Source organism: Oncorhynchus masou, chromosome 33 (assembly GCF_036934945.1).
Source record: "Oncorhynchus masou masou isolate Uvic2021 chromosome 33, UVic_Omas_1.1, whole genome shotgun sequence".
NCBI lineage: Eukaryota > Metazoa > Chordata > Actinopteri > Salmoniformes > Salmonidae > Oncorhynchus > Oncorhynchus masou.
Genome location: NC_088244.1, coordinates 38,643,048 through 38,658,238, shown reverse-complemented (window position 1 = coordinate 38,658,238; position 15,191 = coordinate 38,643,048). Strand labels below are relative to the sequence as shown.

The 15,191-nt window shown below is 43.3% G+C and overlaps 1 protein-coding gene across 1 annotated transcript in view; it reads left to right on the top strand.

Annotated features, from left to right (window-relative positions):
- l1cama (L1 cell adhesion molecule, paralog a) overlaps positions 1–15,191 on the top strand; it is an 83,969-nt gene that overhangs the window by 51,779 nt on the left and 16,999 nt on the right. Inside the window, 10 exon segments of the mRNA XM_064957611.1 lie at positions 451–565; positions 792–976; positions 1,988–2,119; positions 2,335–2,478; positions 2,575–2,686; positions 2,926–3,086; positions 3,369–3,528; positions 3,968–4,092; positions 4,547–4,648; positions 6,510–6,707. Of these exon segments, the coding sequence (XP_064813683.1) occupies positions 451–565; positions 792–976; positions 1,988–2,119; positions 2,335–2,478; positions 2,575–2,686; positions 2,926–3,086; positions 3,369–3,528; positions 3,968–4,092; positions 4,547–4,648; positions 6,510–6,707 (1,434 nt within the window).

Sequence of the window (15,191 nt, the reverse complement as noted above, 5' to 3'; positions counted from 1 at the left end):
CCAGTGGTAGAGTTCAGTTTGTGTGTTAAACGCAGTGTGAGTGTCTGTCTGTGTGTGCTTTGACTGCTGTATCAGCACCTTTGCACTGCTCTCGGCAACCTTGCAATTACTAATACATATGTATGAACCTGTCTGTTTTCTCTGCCTACCTCCCTCTCCCATCCCGCCATCCCTCTCCCTCCCTCCCTCTGTCGCTCTCCCTCTACCCCCTCTCTCTCTCTGCCTCCCTCCCTCTCCCATCCCGCCATCTTTCTCCCTCCCTCCCTCCCTCCCTCCCTCCCTCCCTCCCTCCCTCCCTCCCTCCCTCCCTCCCTCCCTCTCTCTCTCTCTCTCTCTCTCTCTCTCTGTCTCTCTGTCTCTCTGTCTCTCTGTCTCTCTCTCTCTCTCTCTCTCTCTCTCTCTCTCTCTCTCTCTCTCTCTCTCGCTCTCTCTCCCTCCCTCTATCTCCAGCTAACTCAGTGGTGCGGAACCGAAGACCCCAGATGATGAGGCCCTCAGGGGCCCACAGCACTTACCACACCCTCCGGGGCCAGAGCCTGGAGCTAGAGTGCATCGTCCAGGGCCTGTAAATCTAACTCTCTTTCTGTCTTTATTTTTGTGTGTGTGTGTGTGTACGCATATATTATCTTACATCTGTCAAACAATGTGAGCCTGTTTGACGTTTCTCTTCTTGACCCATCTTGCCTCTTCCTGACCCATCTCTCTCTCTCTCTCTCTCTCTCTCTCTCTCTCTCTCTCTCTCTCTCTCTCTCTCTCTCTCTCTCTCTCTCTCTCTCTCTCTTCCCCTCCAGCCCTACCCCTACAGTCCAGTGGGTGAGGAAGGACGGTCAGCTGTCCGAGTCTCGTACACTCAGAGATCTGTCTGACCGCCTGCTGCGCTTCAGTAACATCTCAGAGAGCGACGGGGGAGAATACCAGTGTTCAGCCAACAACTCACAGGGCACGGTCACACACATCTACACCGTCAGCGTCGAAGGTACAGAACATATGCTATCTAAACACTCACGCTGAGGTTGTTTCCGTTCTGTGTGTGTTCTGTGTATATTCTGTGTATTCTGTATATATTATGTGTGTTCTGTGCGTATTCTGTGTATGTTCTGTGTGTTCTGTATATATGCTGTGTGCTCTGTGTGTTCAGTGCATATTCTGTGTATGTTCTGTGTATTCTGTATATATTCTATGTGTTCTGTGTGTGTTCTGTGCATATTCTTATGTGTTCTGTGTATATTCTGTGTGTTCTGTGCATATTCTGTATATGTTCTGTGTGTTCTGTGTATTCTATGGGCTCTATGTGTTCTATGTGTTCTGTGTATTCTATGTGTTCGGTGTATTCTATGTGTTCTGTGTATTCTATGTGTTCTGTGTATTCTATGTGTTCTGTGTTTTCTGTGTATTCTATGTGGTATGGGTATTCTATGTGTTCTGTGTATTCTATGTGTTCTGTGTATTCTATGTGTTCTGTGTATTCTATGTGGTATGTGTATTCTATGTGTTCTGTGTATTCTATGTGTTCTGTGTTTTCTGTGTATTCTATGTGTTCTGTGTATTCTATGTGTTCTGTGTTTTCTGTGTATTCTATGTGGTATGGGTATTCTATGTGTTCTGTGTATTCTATGTGTTATGTGTATTCTATGTGTTCTGTGTATTCTATGTGTTCTGTGTTTTCTGTGTATTCTATGTGGTATGTGTATTCTATGTGTTCTGTGTTTTCTGTGTATTCTATGTGGTATGTGTATTCTATGTGTTCTATGTATTGTGTGTGTTCTATGTGTTCTATGTGCGTTGATTGTTACGCATGATCTTGTTGTTAATGTGTTTTTTTTGTAATACTATTGGGTGTTGATGCTATATTAATCTGTTTAATACTATCATATGCTTTATCATTGCATTCTGTATCATGTAATGTGTATACTGTTGTGTGGTGTGCTGTTGTTTCTAGTACTGTGGTGTGTATAATACTGTTGTTGTATTGTGTGTTTTGTCATAGCTGCTCCGTACTGGACCAAGGAGCCCGTGAGCCAGCTTTATGCCCCAGGAGAGACAGTGAGACTGAACTGTAAGGCCGATGGCATTCCCTCTCCTGCTGTCACCTGGAGCATGAATGGAAATCCCATCACAGGTCAGGAATCACACACACACTACAAGGTTTCACTGAAAACTCAGCGTATTACACCTGCTGCTGTTCCTGATCTACATAGGTCAAATTTAGGGTTGGGTTGCTCATTTGAATTTCCTGCCTTTGGGCTATTGCCAACTCTGAAGTTTTCGTATGTAATATGGCAGTCAGTATTGTGCTTCGGTAGAATGTCTTGCTGACTTGCTGTGTGTGTTCAGGTATAGACCTGGACCCCAGGCGTACTGTGAGAGATGAGGCTCTGATTCTGAGAGATGTGGTCTTCACTGATACAGCAGTCTACCAGTGTCAGGCCCACAACAAACACGGAACCATCCTAGTCAATACCTACATCTTTGTCATTGGTGAGGAGGTGCTCTCTGTGTGTGTGTGTGTGGGGTGTATTTGTTAACAACAAGTAGGTCGCATTGATTAACCCGTTCCCTGCTATCCTGCTCCAGAGCTGCCGCCTCAGATCCTGAGTGCGGACGGACAGACATACACTGTCACAGAGGGACAGAAGGCTGGTCTACACTGTCAGACCTTTGGGTCTCCCAGACCTAAAGTTACATGGTGAGACACGCCTGTATTAGTTTCTATTCTTCTACGAAACTAGCTTATTTAATTAGATTTAAAGAAATCTTCCAACAAGGAACAAATGTGTCACTCTCCTCATTGGCAAACGGTCAGCCAAAATCCTACCTTGGTCTGTTTTAACGGGCATCACAGTTCTGGCTCTTGGTTTTTCCATCCTCTCTGGCTGTGTTTCCTGTATAGTCATCTCTATGTACCTCTGTGTATTTCCTATCCAGGGAGGTGGACAATGGCGCGTCTCTACTGGCTGACCCCAGGGTTAACCTGCTGACCAATGGAAGCCTCCAGATCACCAACGTCTCACACGACGACGAGGGCCTGTACACCTGCTCCATCAGCAACACCAACATGTCAATCAACGCTGAGCTGGAGGTGCTGAGTGAGTAGGCCATGAATCACACAAAGGGACACACACACACGCACATGTATACATAAATGAACGCATACAGTATAGACTCATGCTGACTCATTCAATCACATGCACAGCACACACTTATGCACACTAATTCTCTCTCTCTCGCCTCCCTCTCTAACCCTGTATCTAATCATGTCATCTTACCCTGTCTCTCTATAACCCTCTCTCTCTCTCTCTCTCTCTCTCTCTCTCTCTCTCTCTCTCTCTCTCTCTCTCTCTCTCTCTCTCTCTCTCTCTCTCTCTCAGACAGGACAGTGATCCTGTCTCCTCCCGGGGACCTGCGTGTTAGGCCTGGGAAGACGGTCATATTTACCTGCCTGGCTCAGGTGGACTCCAAACTGACCCCCCCACACATCCAATGGAGGAGGAGTGGACAGAAACTAATGCAGTCGTACGCTGAGGACAAGTAAGGACATGTTTAGTCTGTTACTAAGAAGGACGTGCCAGTGTGTGTCTGTCTCCGTGTGTGCGTGCGTGCACTTGTTTTCCTAAATTGTAAGGACCCCAATGTCCTACCATTTCACCTTAATGCCCTGACAAGGTACGAAAACAAGAACTTTTTTGAAAAGTCTGGATGTTTTGTTCAAATGCTATTTTAAACTTAAGGTCTAGGGTTTTGGGGTTAGTTTAAGGGTTAGGGGTTAGGGAAAATAAGATTTTTAATAGTACAAAAAATAATAAAGTACACTCTAAAAAGTCCTGAAATTTCATGAAAACCGGCACCTGTACGGCTCTTTACGGTATTACGCGTATTATTATTTACGGTGAAGGTATACGTCTGACGACGCGACGATAATAATGACGACGGCGATGACAGTACTGACAATGACAATCCCGATATCCAGGTACACGTTTGAGGGCCCCGACCTGATCGTGGCCAACGTGCAGACCGAGGACGAAGGAGTTTACACCTGTGAGGTCATCACTAACCTGGATATGGCTGAGGCCAGCGGATCCATCACGCTAGTCGGTATGGAAATGTCCCATTTCAATCTCATATGTGGTATGATGCTGCCAGTGCTTCTGTACTGTACTGTTGTGCAGTGATGCATTAATGCTGTGTTTTTTCAATACATTTTCCAATATAGTTGGTTTGGAAATGTCCCATGTGAATGTCAAAATGTTTGGTATTGGGGTAAACCTCTGTTGTGTTGTACTATGCAGTAATACTTTGATGTTGTGTACAGTACACACTGTACTCTAAGTATAACTTACAGTATGCTCTAGTAAGTTCAGAAACATTTTCCACTACAGTTGGTTTGGAAATATGAAAATATGATAACCATAACACCATGTGGTATGGTTTCCACAGCGTTTGTTTCTTTCTTTCAATATGTAATGTTAAGTTGATACTGTGCTGTATGCCTCAACTCGTGCTGAACTGTTAACCCTAAATTGATTTCTCCCCCATCCCCCCTCTCCAGACCGTCCAGATCCTCCCACCCAGCTCCAGGTCTCTGACCCTAAAGACCGTGGAGTGACTCTCAGCTGGACCGCTGGAGATGACCACAACAGCCCTGTCATAGGTACAGACATGATACTGAATGAACACAACAGCCAACTTCAGTGCGGCCTTTGACATTATCGATTATAGTCTGCTGCTGGCAAAACGTATGTGTTTTGGCTTTTACAACCCCTGCTATGTTGTGGATAAAGAGTTACCTGTCTAACAGAACCCACAGAGGGTCTTTAATGGAAGCCTCGCCAACATAATCCAGGTAGAATCAGGAATTCCCCAAGGCTGCTGTCTAGGCCCATTTACTTTTTTTTCAATCTTTACTAATGAATTTACCATGGGCTTTGAGGAAAGCCAGAGTGTCTACAGTATGAATGCGGATAACACAATACTATACATGTTAGCAACTACAGCGACTGAAATGACTGCAAAACTTAACAAAGAGTTGCAGTTAGTTTCAGAGTGTGGGTGGCAAGGAATAAGTTAGTCCTAAATATTTCTAAAACTAAAAGCATTGTATTTGGTACAAATCATTCACTTGAACCTCAACTAAATCTTGTAATAAATAATGTGGAAATTGAGCAAGTTGAGGTGACTAAATGCTTGGCGTAACCCTGGATTGTGAACTGTGATGGTCAAAACATACAACAGTTGCTAAGATGGGGAGAAGTATGTCCATGATAAGATACTGCTTATCTTGACAGCACTGTCAACAAGGCAGGTCCTACAGGCCCTAGTTTTGTTGCACCTGGACTACTGTTCAGTCATGTGGTCAGGTGCCACAAAAAAAGGACTTAGGAAAATTGCAATTGGTTCAGAACAGGGCAGCACGGCTGGCCCTTGGATGTACACAGAGAGCTAATATTAATAATATGCATGTCAATCTCTCCTGGCTCAAAGTGGAGGAGAGATTGACTTCATCACTACTTTTATTTATGAGAGGTATTGACATGTTGAACGCACCGAGCTGTCTGTCTAAACTACTGGCACACAGCTCGGGCACCCATGCATATCCCACAAGACATGCCTCAAGAAGTCTCTTCACGGTCCCCAAGTCCAGAACAGACTATAGAAGGTGCACAGTACTAAATAGAGCCATGACTACATGGAACTCTATTCCACATCAAGTAACTCATGCCAGCAGTAAAACAAACAGATAAAAAAACACAAACAGCGGGGATTGTGAAGCAACACAAACACAGGCACAGACAAATGCATACACACACACACAATAGCATACGCACTATACACACACACACACACACACACATGGATGTTGTACTGTATATATGTGGTAGTGGTGGATTAGGGGCTTTCGGGCCTTGGCAGCAGCTAATGGGGATCCATAATAAATACAAGATACAAATACACAACTGACACTGACACTAGATCTGGGTTCAAGTAGGATTCTTTTCTTCCAAATTCTTGATTGCGCTGGCCTGGCACACTGTAGCCAATGCAAACTGCGAAGCCCGCCTATCTGTCACTCCAGGCAAGCTCAATCAAATGCTAAAAGTATTCAAACTTTACTATTTGAACCCAGGTCCAATTGATACTAGACCACGGTGAGGCTTTTAACTATAAACCCATCGCCATCATACCATGTATCTCCCCATGGGAGAGTGAGGTCCTGTTTCTAATGTTGTTTGCAGTGTAGATGACCACAGCTGTCCGGGTCTGGGGACAGAATGGACACTGCCTTGCCTGCCTTTGATAACCAGATCACTTTGAGGCTTTGCGTTTTGAATTACCAACCCCAAATCGTATCATGTTATATTATTGCATCTCTCCTGAGAACATGAAAACTTGCTATCTCGTTACACGGACTGTGATTTCTCCATTGTCACATATTACTTCATATCTTCTCCTTCGTGGCATTGACACTGATGGCTGATGCTCTCTCTCTCTCTCTCCCCCTTCCTTCTCGCCAGAGTTTCGGGTGGAGTTTAAGGATCATGTTTCTAACGAGTGGGGTTGGGAGGAGCTGAAACGTGTCAGTGGAACCGAAGAGAGTGTGAACCTTGCCCTGCAGCCCTATGTGTCCTACCGTTTCCGGGTCATCTCCGTCAACGACATCGGGAAGAGTGATCCCAGCACGCCTTCTGACCTTCACAGCACGCCACCTCAAGGTTAGACACACCTATCAAGTGTGTTTGTGTGTGTGTGTGTGTGTCAAAAAATGAAACGCTTGGTAGTTTCAAGTTATGCACTAGAGTCTTTACATCCGCTAGTATCTAGGCTATATGCACTCGCTGTATAGTCCTTTACCTTGGTATAGAAGCATTAAGATTGGGACACATGAACATAACCTGATGTAGTGCCATTTTATCAATGCCTCAGGTCGACATGAAGATATGTCAATGGTAAGAATACTATTTTAGTTTTGGGTCATGGCTTCTCCTGTGTTGATTCAACATGGCCCCCAAAAAAAGCTTAAAATGTATATATTGGTTTGGGGAACTCATTTAATCCACAGCCTAAACCACATGTTCTTTGATTTTACCTTTACGATCGCAACAATGAGGAAAAAAACATCAAAAATCCCAGTAAAAAAACAAGTATTTTCAGTGGTGTTTCCAAAGTTACCTTTTTCACACTCAACTTAAATATTGTTTTGTAAACCAGATGGTGGACGCATCAGGATTTATTTCTACACCACTAAAAAAAAACGTTGTATCACTATGTCACAACATATACGCATGTGATAAAGAGATTATTGCTCAATAAGCTTTTTATTAAATCTCTAAATCAATGGGTGAAGGTGTTCACACTAGGCAGAACCCCTTCAAACTAGTAGCGAGCCAACAAAGTTATAAAAGAAATGTAATGAGTTAACTTACAGGGAGAGAGGTTCAATCCAACAGAGATTCCCCTGTTCTACTTTAAAAATGTATTGTTATTATTTTATAAATATGAGTACAAAAATATAGTGTAAAGGGTAATGGCTTATATGCAGGCTGAAAGAGACAGTTGCATGGAAAGCATTTTCCATCCTCCCTTGTGTACTTGTAACAATTAATTTAAAAAAACACAAAGTTTCAAGTTGATTAAGTGAAGAGATATTGAGGATGCACTTTTTTTTACAAGGTTGAGGTTTTCTCCTCCATCTTTTGACGTATCGCTCGACTCAAACTTGGTAGAGACTGACGTGATGAAAAAAACGTTCGAGTCAATCGGATTTATGGGTTCATGAGAAAAAATCGAACATGTTGGGACCTTATGGGTCTTTGAGGCAAATCCGTTCCTTATGATGAGAAACACTGATATACCAAGGTTCGTGGTTGTACATAAAAACGGGGCGACGGGGCTGAGCCTTAGACTTTGAATGCTTATTATAGCGCCACCTATGGGCCAATCCGTGCTGTTTTTGGTATCTGAGTAGCAGTGTTGATATACTTTGATATTACCGAAGTAGAATAATAAGAAAGAAAGAAAAATTACATCAAAAACAATAGGTTTGCTTGCAATTTCACTGCCAAAAATCTATCAATGGAGATATGTTCCAATGGCCCTAATCTCCCATATACAGTGAGGTCTGGAATGATTGACACCTTTTCTAAAGATGAGTGAAAATTACTGTATAAAATGAATAATTCAAATACTGAGCTATATTGTATCCTAAACATTTTTATATCTTTTTACTAATACAATTGCTCAGAGAAAGAGATTTTGTTTAACAAGTATTTTTTCTTCTTTCATCTCATAGGTAGGGGTCAAAATGATTGACACCCATGTTTTCAATATCTCACCTTGCCAGGTTAAAGGCACTGAGCCTTTTTCTAAAAAATGTTTTCTGAGTTAGAGAACACATTGTGTGAGGATCTTATAGAGGAATAGGGGAACCATACCTCTATACAGAATCATGAAAACGTAGGGTTTTAAGTTGAAGAGGGCAGTCCAGTGCAGACAAATTATATCTTTGCAAGGTGAAGTATTAAAAGGAATTGAAAATAGGGATGTCAATCATTTTGACCCTTTACCATTTTGAGGAGAAAAATGTATTACTTGTGAAACAAAATCTCTTATCTGATCAATTGTATTAGTATAAAGAAATATAATTTCCCATTTTTTTTGTGCGTACAATACAGCTCAGTATTTGAATGATTTATTTTATACAGTAATTGTTGCTCATCTTTATCAATCATTTCCGAACCCACTGTACAGTATATAGTGAAACTAGCCAAGCCAACTCACTCACAGTCACACACTTAGCAGCCGAGGAGAGAGAGAGGAAGGACAGCTATGAAAACAACAGCTAGAAAATGAGTCGGAAGCACTTGGATGCATTTGAATAATGTAGACAATGTTAGTGTAGAATTTGCCAAAACAAAATCTCATATTAAGCCGGTTCTACGCACAACCTGCGAACTGTGCACCCACAAGCCGGCATCTGCTAGTGATAGTGTGCACCCAACTGTGAAGCTAGCTGGACCAGTTTATGTGGTAGCAAAACAAGACCAAATTGATATTGCATTGAAAATGGAACTAGCCATTTTCCATCGGGCCTGCTAGTGATTTCAAAATCACTTATTCTACAACTGTGGTGGAAAGCCAGCACCTCCACTGACTGCTGGAGATGTATCCACTCAGTCAAGTAGGCATCTGAGAACTCCTGTTGAGAGTGGCCAGACCCACAGCAACGCAACATAACCAAAGTTAGCCTTCATGTGATGTCAGAGCGATTGATGAGGGTCTTCAAAGAATAGCCCCAGCAGTCAGCTGGCTCAGGCACCGGGGCAACAGGAAGAAGAGGAATCAGATGGAGCAGAAGCACCAGTGGAGAGAGGTACAGTAGTGCCACAAACAGATGCTGTTTGACAAGAGAACATTTGGGGATGCAGCAGAAAGTTCCACAGAAGGATGCCAATATAAACACATGCTTCCATTGTCAAGCACCTGGAATTAAACCTGACCCCAGGTTTAAGAAGTTAGATTTAATCCAGAACTATCAGTTGTCAATAAGTTACTGTTCTCTCTTTCCATTGAATCCCTCAGCAGATGCCATATGGAGCAGAAGCAGGTCCGATGCCTTGATTTGGAGGAGCCCCTCCAGATCCAAAGATCTGCAGAACCTCTGAGCTGATGGAAGAACAAGGCCTCTGTCGACACACGGCTTACTAAAGTCATGACAGGGAGACTCTGCATAGTGGCCACATCCGTTCCCTCTGAGAGGGTCTGTCACGTTCTGACCTTTATTTCCTTTGTTTTGTCATTATTTAGTATGGTCAGGGCGTGAGATGGGGTGGGCAGTCTATGTTTGTTTTTCTATGATTTGGGTATTTCTATGTTTCGGCCTAGTATGGTTCTCAATCAGAGGCAGGTGTCATTAGTTGTCTCTGATTGAGAATCATACTTAGGTAGCCTGGGTTTCACTGTGTGTTTGTGGGTGATTGTTCCTGTCTCTGTGTTTGCACCAGATAGGGCTGTTTTGGTTTTTTCACATTTCTTGTTTTGTTAGTTTATTCATGTATAGTGTCTTTATAAATTAAACATGAATAACCATCACGCTGTGTTTTGGTCCGCCTCTCCTTCACCACAAGAAAACCGTTACAGGGTTTTCTCGAAAAGGGGACAAATAATTACTGAGTGAAGAAACCGCATCAGCCCCTCGAAAGTGAGGCAGCTTGTATTTCTGAATGCAAATCTCTCATAAATGCAAAACATAGTCAGCATTGCTGTGTGCTGCTGGTTATAACATGGCAATAAAGAAGAGAGAGAAAAGAGGGACCAGTTTAATGTTTTAAGTGGGATGCTGCAGTTTTGCACTGTTATACATTTTTCTTTGATATGGTGCAATATTCTATTATTATGTTGTTCAGATTGTATTCGTTTTGAATTGTTACATTTATTTGCACTTTGTTTCTATACATTAAAAAAGTTCTACTTTAAATGCACGAGTGTTATAGCATCCTTCTTTTTTACATTTATTTCAATTTGTGGGATGCTGCAGTTTTGCAAAATGTTATTTATTTTTCTTTGATATGTTGCAATATTCTATTATGCTGTTCAGATTGTATTCATTTTGAATGGTTAGATTTATATGCCCTTTGTTTATATACATTAAAGTTATACTTTAAATGCAAATGTTTAATATCATTCTTTGTCATAACAAACCAATGCATTTTTAAATGCGTTGTGGTGAAGGTAGAGTATGATTTAATTTAATAATTGAATTAGAATTGTTTTAATACCAATCATAGTCAAACTATCGCAAACTGTTTGACTTGAAAAAATACAACAACAAAAAACATTTTAAGAGCCGTTTGGGAGCCAAAAGAGCCGCCTCTTTTTGGTGAGCTGAGCCGAACGAGCCGACTCACTGAAAAGAGCTGGAATGCCCATCACCACTGTTTAGGAAACTAGCTCCCAACTAACTCTGAACCAAAGCTATTCAATGGAGGTTGGGTGTTTTAGCAGTCAGAAGCATACAGTCAGTGGAACCAGAGTTTATTTGATCACACGGCACATCCATGGACTACATCTTCCTACTAAATACATTCCCAATTTTGGCATTCCCTTTCCTGCTGTCATCTAGCAAAATACTTTCATTTTCAAAGCTGTTTGAAAAATGTTCTGTGCTTACCCCTTATTTGTGTGGTTTGTTTTACACACACACTTCTGAGCAGAAGAGACACTGAAGAGAGAGACATGAGAAGTCTCTAATCCAGCATCTCAGTTTTCCCATTCCTAGATTAGAGTGTGACACACTCTTACCCAGGTCACCTCTTCTAGTCTTTTTCATGTCGGCATCATTCTCGCATCGTATTAGACAGGTGACAATGAGCTTTTTAAAGTCATTCCCCCCCGACGTTTGCAGAGATCACGTTCACAGTAAACACTACCCAGGTGGGTTCAATAACAACACTTAGTCTGTTATAGTGTCATAACGCAGCTCTGATTGATTCCCAACCGTTGCCGGGTTTAGATGTAGCCACGGTTGTGAGACCCAGACAGCACAAACAGCAAATGTTCTGACTTATTGTTGTCATAGTCACAGGAAAAACGACATCAGAGTGTATAAAAGACTTGGCTGGATAAGGCTGCGTTTCCATTCTCAAAATCCATGCCATGACCAACTGTGTAACCACTGGTCTTAAATCTCCCCAATTGCGCTGCCTGAAATATGCACATCGGTGCATGTTTTTAAGGACACAGCTCAGATACTGTCACCCCTCCCACCTGATGTAAGACAGGTAAATTGCCAAATGCGGTGCAATGGTTCCCTGTCATGTTTCTTAAAAGTGACACAGTAAATACCATCACATGATGTATCATTGTAATCAGTAGACTTCAGGGAACACTTAATAAAAAATAAAAAATGCATAATCAAAAGTTGACTGCGATTTCTTAAGTTTTCTCATCATTGTTGCGATCATAAAGGAAAAAATGAAATTCCATATGGTTTTGGTTGCTGATTTTAAATTATTTCCCCAAACCAATACATATATTTTAAGCTATTTTGGGGCCACATAGATCCAACTCAGGAGAAGCCATGAACCAAACGAAATGCAGATAAATGCATTTTCACGATTGACCTCTACGGGGCTCAAAGCCCGACCTTAGGCTTTGATGAAACGGCACCTTTTTTTTACAAGTATGCCAATTTTAATATCAAAGTGAAAAATATGGTCTTTTTTGGGAGTTTATAACCTGGACTAATAGTGATTATACTGTATTATTATCTGCTTGTAGACCTACAGTCCTTCCTAACATGGATTGAACATCAAAACATTCTCTATCTGCAGTGTCAGGGAGTAACTGATTGCATGTAATCTGATTACAAAAAACTAACAGTAATCGGTTACGTTACCAGCAAAAATATTGTAATCGGATTACAGATACTTTTGAAAAACTAGATGATTACTTCATGGATTACTTTTAAATTCAGAAAGGATGCTTGCAAAAAAATACATTATGGCAGCTTTCTGTTTTCTCAATGACATTCAATTCAGAATTGAAAAAAGACACACGTTTTAAGTTTGTTCCACCTGAGCGAGTCTGACCGCAAGACAGAGACCACTAATGATGAAACACCAAATACGTTTGATCGATCCTTTTTTTGTCTTCTTCTAATGCCTCTTAAGGGGAGAGCAATCCAAAAGTAACTGAAAGTGTCAGGACCCGGTTTCGAACCTGGGTCTCCGGAGTGAGAAACAGTCACTTAACCAACTGAGCCACGAATAGACAGCAGAACCCAGAAGATGAGGCAGACACAGCAGAACTTAAGACGGTGTATTTAATAAAGAAAAAATCCTAAAATACAAAAATGGCAAATCCAAAAGGTGGTAGGTAAAACACAAAAGAACTCAAAAGAAACTCACCAAAAATAAACAAAAACAAAAAACAGAATACCACAAGAACGTCACCCGGAATCGACAAGAGCACACAGAACACTAGGGCAGGGTGCTAACATACAAACACAGAACAGAACTGAGGGAAACAAAGGGTTTAAATACAATCAGGGGAAACGAGACACAGGTGCAAACAATAATGGGGATCAAGGGAAAAACACAGGGACAAAAAGCACAATGGGGACATCTACTGACAAAAACCCGGAACAACCCTGGCCAAATCCTGACAGAATCCCCCTAGGAACGGCTCCTGACGTTCCTACCAGCTCTCTCAGGGTGGAGGACCCTGAACTGACGAATGAGGTCAGGGTCCAGGATGTCTTTGGCAGGAACCCAGGAGCGCTCCTCAGGACCGTAGCCTTCCCAGTCCACCAGATTGCCAGGACCGCTGCACCCGCGGAATCCAGTATCCGGTGGACGGTATAAGCCGGCTGGCCTCCAATGACACGAGGCGGAGGGGGAGGTCTGTCTGCCGGGACAAGGGGAGAAAAAACAACAGGTTTTAACAATGACACATGAAATGTGGGATTAATCTTAAGGGATCTGGGTAAGTGTAGGCGATAAGAAACTGGGTTAACTCTCCTGGCAACCTTGAAGGGACCGATGTATTTTTGGGACATTACTTTTAGACTCCACCCGTAGAGGTAAGTCTCTTGTGGAAAGCCAGACTCTCTGGCCGGGGCGCAGGGTAGGCCCGGGACGGCGACGTCTGTTGGCTTGTTGTTGATACCTCTGTGAGGGGCATCAGATTAAGACGGGTCTTCCTCCACATAAGCCGACAGCGTCTGACGAACCTCAAGGCTGAAGGCACTCTGACTTCTGCCTCCTGGTCCGGGAACAATGGAGGAGCATAGCCAAACTGACACTCGTGCAGGGACATACCAGTGGAGGAGGAGCGCAAGGTGTTGTGCATATTCGGCCCAAACAATAAAGGATGACCATGTGGACGGGTTGTCACGAGTCATACATCGGAGGGTGGTTTCCAGCTCTTGATTCATCCTCTCTGTTTGGCCGTTGGACTCCGGATGATACCCTGAAGATAGACTGGCAGAAGCCCCCATGAGTTGGCAGAAGGCCTTCCAAAACCTTGAGGCGAACTGGGGACCTCTGTCAGAAACCACATCTTGAGGAATGCCGAAGACTCGGAACACATGATTAATTACCAACTCAGCCGTTTCCTTGGCAGAAGGTAACTTAGTCAGAGGGACGAACCTGGCCGCCTTTGAAAACCTGTCGATTATGACTAGGATAGTAGTATTGCCATGGGATGGAGGAAGTCCAGTAATAAAGTCCAATGAGATATGGGACCAGGGTCTGTGGGGAACAGGTAAAGGATGAAGGAGTCCTTGAGGGCGGAGGTGAGAAGATTTGCCCTGGCAGCACACGGGGCAGGCATTGACGAAAGTGGCAACGTCTTCTCTTATGGTAGGCCACCAGAACTTACGCTGGATGAACTCCAAGGTGCGACCTACGCCCGGATGACAGGTGAGGCGAGAGGAGTGCCCCCACAGAAGGACCTGAGTCCTCACTGCCTTGGGGACAAACAACCGATTGGCAGGGCCTCCTTTAGGGTCCGGTTCGCTAGCTTGAGCACGTCTCACGATATCCTCAACTTGCCACGAGATCGGAGCCACAATCTTAGCAGCAGGAAGGACAGGCATGTCCGTGTCATCTCGAATGGCAGGAGCGTAGACTCGGGACAGGGCATCCGGTTTGAGATTCTTCGACCCGGGCCGATAGGTGAGGATAAACTGGAATCGATTGAAGAAAAGAGACCATCTAGCTTGTCTAGAGTTCAATCTTCGCCTGCTGGATATACTCCAGATTTTCGTGGTCCGTAAGCACTTGAAACGGGTGAGAAGCCCCCTCGAGCCAGTGTCTCCATTCCTTCAATGCCATCTTAACCGCTAGGAGTTCACGATCCCCCACATCGTAGTTCCTCTCAGTCGGGGTAAGCCGGTGTGAGAAGAAAGCGCACGGATGAAGCTTCTTGTCTTCACCCCTCTGAGACAGGACAGCTCCAACACCAACCTCTGATGCGTCTACCTCCACCACAAATGGTTCATCCGTAGTCGGTAGTATCAGGATGGGAGCAGAGAGGATGCGCTGCTTGAGTCCTTGGAAGGCCGTCTCAGCTTCTCTTCCCCAAAAAACCTTGCATTGCCACCTTTGGTTAAAGCTGAATTCACCAAACTGAAGTTCTTGATGAACTTGCGGTAAAAGTTTGTGAAGCCCAGGAAACGCTGAACATCCTTAACGGAT